Source organism: Vombatus ursinus, unplaced genomic scaffold (genome assembly GCF_900497805.2).
Source record: "Vombatus ursinus unplaced genomic scaffold, bare-nosed wombat genome assembly UNPS02014163.1, whole genome shotgun sequence".
NCBI lineage: Eukaryota > Metazoa > Chordata > Mammalia > Diprotodontia > Vombatidae > Vombatus > Vombatus ursinus.
In genome coordinates, this window is record NW_020953941.1 from 325,294 (window position 1) to 331,293 (window position 6,000).

General features: G+C 36.6%; 1 protein-coding gene and 1 pseudogene across 1 annotated transcript; both read left to right on the forward strand.

The window, feature by feature from the left end:
* The first annotated feature begins 1,046 nt into the window (after nt 1-1,046).
* On the forward strand, nt 1,047-1,979 carry LOC114041003 (olfactory receptor 4C11-like). Its single transcript, XM_027859215.1, has one exon. It carries the CDS (start codon nt 1,047-1,049, stop codon nt 1,977-1,979), a length of 933 nt encoding a protein of 310 aa, XP_027715016.1.
* Nucleotides 1,980-2,139: 160 nt separating this feature from the next.
* On the forward strand, nt 2,140-3,059 carry LOC114041028 (annotated as a pseudogene).
* Nucleotides 3,060-6,000: the final 2,941 nt, after the last annotated feature.

Sequence of the window (6,000 nt, forward strand, 5' to 3'; positions counted from 1 at the left end):
ATATAGAGAAGGACATTGATGATCTCTAGCATATTCGGAGAGGGGGAACCAGGAAGGTAAGTTTTGAAAGTCATGCCATGGAAAATAGAAAGCTGATAGGTAATATAAGAGTTATTATCAATTATTGGTAGGGCTGTCACTCACATGAGAGAGAGAGGGAAAAAAAGACAGAGAGAGGTCAGAAATTATAATATTTGATCTCATGGTAAAGAACTAGTGACAATTTTTGTAGAATACTGAGAAGCAAATATAAACCTCCTATCGGGAAAAATCTTTTAAAAACTTTAAGCTGCTCTAAAGTATAATAGAAATGCAAAGACATTTTCTTCTTTATTGGTTGCATTAAATTGGAGGCTGGATGATTATTTATGAGGGAAGGTGTAAAACGTATTCCTTTTTAGTTAAGAGTTGACAAAAACATCTTATGAGTTCCCTTCAATATTTGAGATTCTAAGAAAGGAATTACTGAATCAGAACAATCTAGGTCTGCGTTGTTTCCAGCAGATTAGTATGTATATTGGGAGATTATAGTAATTATTCCCCAAGATGTTAACCCTGGAAAGTTAGGCATGATTAGAGTCTGAGTTTTTGGATAACACACACACACACACACACACACACACACACACACACACACACTGAGTAAAATGGCAAAATAAAATAAAATTATCAAATGAATCTGTGAACTCATAATTCTATCCAATGGCATTGATTTCAACCCACCTACACTTATCTATTCATGTGTTCCTGTAAGTTTACACATGTTGCTATATCTGCACAGAGGAGAGTACAATAATTTCTCTCTCACACACAAATGCCATGAGCAAGAAATATGTTAGATGAATTGGAGCAGATTATGGGCACACTTTGTATTTAAAGTCTCCTATCTAAGACTGAAAATAGGACTAATAGAAGCTTACCTCAAGCAAGAATCAAGCAGTGTTTCTTTTATGGAGATCTCTCAAATTCTGCTCTATTAATTCTTCTTTATTCTTTTGTCATATTTACTAGTTCTCACCAGTGTCCTTCCCACTTGAGTCCTAGAGATGAGAAACAATGTGACTGAATTCATTCTGCTTGGACTGACTCAGGACCCAGAGAAGCAGAAAATTTTATTTGTCATTTTCTTGGTGTTCTACACTGCCACTGTGTTGGGGAACCTATTAATCCTTGTGACAATCAAGACCAGTCCCACACTTGCTTCCCCTATGTACTTTTTCTTAACCTACTTATCCATTGCAGATTCTTGTTTCTCTACCACTACGGCTCCCAAACTGATTGTGGACAACCTCTCTCACAAGAATACTATTTCCTTTGATGAGTGCATGATCCAACTATTTGCCCTGCATTTCTTTGGCTCCGTGGAGATAATGGTGCTTGTTGTAATGGCCTATGACCGCTTTGTGGCCATTTGTAAACCTCTACACTACTCAGTCATCATGAACCAGAGGGTGTGTGGGATCCTGATTCTATTGGCATGGGTAGGGTCATTTCTGCATGCTATTGCCCAGGTAATCCCCATCTTGACTGTGCCCTTCTGTGGTCCCAATGTGATTGACCACTATTTCTGTGACTTACAACCTTTGTTGAGGCTGGGATGCATGGACACATATGTACTAAACCTCTTAGTAGTTTCCAATAGCGGAGCCGTATGCTCAGTAAGCTTTGTTTTGCTGATGATATCCTACTCAACTATACTGCACTCCCTGAGAAATCATAGTGCAGAGGGGAAGCGCAAAGCCCTCTCCACCTGCAGTTCCCACATCATTGTTGTCATAATATTCTTTGGTCCCTGCATATTCATATACACTCGACCCCCAACCACATTCCCTCTTGATAAGTTGGTGTCTGTCTTCTATACCATTATAACTCCCTTCCTCAATCCTTTGATCTATACCCTAAGGAATGCAGAAGTAAAAAATGCCGTGAAGAAAATCATAAAGCGCTCCTGTTGTTCATATGATCTGAAGATATATTGAAGGACATTTCATAATCAATAATGCCGCATTGTATGTAAATGTCATTCAGGTTGACATATTTTAATAAGCTTTTGAACATGTTCTTTAACATTGATTAAAGATTCTTCTTTCTCTTTTCTGCGATACTCAGTGATTAATAAGGCACTTAGGCCCTTTAAAAATGGAAAATCAGAGTCATGTGACTGAGTTCATTTCACAGAATCCAAATATTCAGAAAATGACATTTGTTATACTCTTAGTTTTCTACCTTGCAACTGCTGGGGGGAATTTGTTTATTGTTGTGACCATCATCTGCACCCCTTCTCTTTTGGGTTCCCCTATGTACTTCTTCCTAGCCTTTCTGTCTCTCCTGGATGCTTGCTTCTCCTCTGTCATTGTTCATAAAGTTAACAGAGACTCTCTCTATGAAAGAAAAAACATATCCTTCCAAAACTGTATGGGTCAGATTTTTGCACAACATTTCTTATCTGTTTTTGAGGTGATTGTCCTCGCATCCATAGCTTTTGACAGGTATGTGGCTATCTGTAAGCCTCTGCACTATGTAACAATCATGAGTAGGCCCCTGTGTTTGTTGCTGGTAGGAGTAGCCTGGGCTGGGGGCTTATTGCATTCCATGATTCAGATTTTCTTCATGCTTCCCTTACCCTTTTGTGGCCCCAGTGTAATCGATCACTTTATGTGTGACTTGTACCTTTTATTGGAACTTGCTTGTACTGAAACCCATATGCTTGGTCTGATGGCTGTGGCCAACAGAGGCTTAATCTGTATCATCAACTTTTCGCTCTTGCTTGTCTCTTATGCATTATGCTGCTCTCTGTAAGGATGCATAGCTCAGCAGCACGTCACAAAGCCCTTTCTACCTGTGGCTCCCAAATCACAGTTGTTGTCTTATTTTTCGTACCATGTATATTTGAATATACAATGCCTCCCACTATTTTCTCTTTTGATAAAATGGTGGCAATATTTTATACCTTTCTAAGTCCTTTATTAAATCCATTGATCTATACATTTGGAAATACATAAATGAAGAATGCTGTGAAGAAATTGTGGAGCAAAACAGTGATTAGTGTTGAAAAATAAATAATTTAAGGAATCTTTTAAAAGATAAATTAGATGTCTCATCTTCACTTTTTTCTGCACAACCTCAAAACAAAGTCAAAAAAAGATAATATAAGGATTATATGTCTTGCTGAGAAAAATATTTTAAGGCTATTTTTTCATAATTTACACCGAAGATATGTTTAGCAGTATAGGTAGCAAAAGGCACAGCCACACCGTGTTAATGCATAGAACACTGATAGAGAGAAATCTTAACTTTGTTACCAAGAAGCATTTGGTTCACACTTCACAGATGTAACTTAAAAATATAAAAACAAATATTACAGTGATAGAAAGAGAATAAACTTCTCAAATCAAGGGAAATCATTCAGCCAAGAGAAAAAAAAAAGGTTACTATTCATTTGTGAGAAATTAAATAGTTACAATATATTATTCTAAAAAAGTTTTTTAAAGGTGGATTTGGACATACATATAACATCCTGCAATGTAGAATTTAAGTATTAACAAAAAAAGATTTAAAAAAAGGGAAGTATTTTAATCATTTTTTTAGAAGACTTAATATGTGAGTGCTATAAAGATGATCCCAGATTCAGTTCCGAAGATTGGTGTCTCAAAGACTTTTTATTAAAGCAGTTGAAGTGCGCCATTTCGATTCTCAGGAGAAGCAGGTGCACTTCCTTGAGAGGAGAGAAAATGCATGTGGTAAAAGAAGCCAGAGCAATCTTTATAGTTAGTAATTGCCTAACTCCTCCCTTCTGGATCAGGATTGGTCCTAATCCTTCTGGGTTACAATCTTCCTCATATGCCCCACCCCTAACATACATAATGTGCCTAGAATTGTGTTTATCACTCCCCCCTTGGACAGAGAAGTTAGCCTGTCTGTGCTGATTTCTTATCTACTTAGGTGGAAAGTTAACTCTTTCATTTCTCACAGTGAGTAAGACCTGTTATTGGAGTAACAGCAGCAAAGTCCTATTTTTCCGCCATAGCAGTGAGGCCCCATCCTTTCCCTATATGTTGATCAGGCAACCCTCTTGCTTATATTCTTAGCCCTTTCCCCAACATGCTGCACAGACAACTGCCTCCCCCAATTGTAGAATAGGCAGCCTCACCACTGTGTAGCAACCTTTTGGTCTAGGGATCCTCAGCCCATCCTATCACAAGCCACCTTGTGGTCAGGGGGCTTTCCCAAAACCACACAAGTGCAATAAGACTCCTCAATGCCGAAGAGTAACTTATGTGATATCATGCGATATGTGATAACAAAGTTTACATCATAAGATGTAAATGGTTACATCTTATGAATATGGTAATGAAGGGACTCTAAAGAGTGAAAGTTTGGCTATTTCAAGATGCCCACAGGGAAGACCCAGTGCAGCCCAGGCACAAGCTTTTATTTTTATTTTTCTTTTTGCTTACATAGCACAAAGTTTATGCCATAGTCAATTTCCATAAGTTACTCCCCCTTCAGCTCTGATATAACCAAGTCCTCATTCCCCCTTCACACAAACAACCAGTATCCTGAGCTGCTTGGTTCTGATTGCTTTTATGACAATAAAGCCCTGCTTTGAAGAACTCTGGCCTTGGTATTCTTACCTACTTCTTACCTACAGCTCTCCCACTGCACAAAAGGGGGATTATTTAAATACATAAATAACAATAACAAGAAAAACACATTAGAAAATCAAATGGGCTTAGATTCTTATAATCCAGCCACAGCTCAGATTCCTAAAATCTAGTTACTGCTCAGATTTTTATAATCTAACCACTGCTCAGATACTTCTAATCTAGCCAATAGCTTACTAATGTTCAGACTCCTTAAGAGTCTACCCAATATGATGGATGTTCTAATACACCTTGTCTTTGGCTGGAAAAAAAAAAAAAGATCAAATGCATTCAGTGACCATGAAAAAAAAAAAACAACTCTCATTAAAATGCCTAAGGACAAATGATGTGATGTAATATAATAAAAAACAAAAAAAATTAATTAACATTTTGAGAGATGAGATAATGAAATACGATGAGAAAGAAATAAGAAAACATTTCTTAGACCAGAGGATATTATAGTGTGTCACTGGGAAATACTACCACCTTCTAAGATTCAAAACAAGAGATGAATTCTGGTTTTTTTTGGTTTGTTTCTGTTGTTAATCTTTCCTCATTTCTTAGCTTCTCTGAGAGATTAGGAAGAGAGCGTAGTTATCTGGAATGGGAATATCATGTGAATTTCTATCCTGTATGAATTCTACAGAAAGAATGAGCAAAAGGTTCATTCATTCAAAATAATTTGGTCTCATAATGTAATAATGAATAAGATTTTAGATTAGATGGGGAATGAAGTAAGGTAAGGGTGAATTAAATCAATTTATTTTAATAGGGCACTGAAAATAAATGTCATTCAAATTAATTGGTGAGAAGTTGAGAGAGATAGAGATACAGAGACAAGCAGAGACAGAGAGACAGAGATAGAGGCAGAAACACAGAAAGATAGAGAGACAGAGAGACAGAAAAAGAGACAGAGACAAAGAGAGAGGCAGACATATGATGGACCCCTTTGGTCATCTAGTAAAACATATGGAAATTCTTTTCAAGTGTCTGAGATAAAACTTTTCATTGAATAATGTTTTATATGCATCAAATACATAAAAACATAGATTTACAAAAGAAACTAATTATATTTAAACACGATTATGAAAATAATATTTAAAGGATGTTCACAGATCCAAGTTTATGGAGAACTGAAACAGAATTATTTCCTATTCTGGGCATCACAGTTAAGAAATCATTAAAATAATATGTAACATTCATATAGAGCTGTAAAATTTTCAAAGTCCTTTACATATATTATATTATGTGAGGATCACAACAACACACAGAGACAGGTGTTATTATTATCCCCATTTTATGAATCCCAAAACCGAGGTACAGAGAGGTAAAGTGATTTGAGCAGAGTGATACAGCT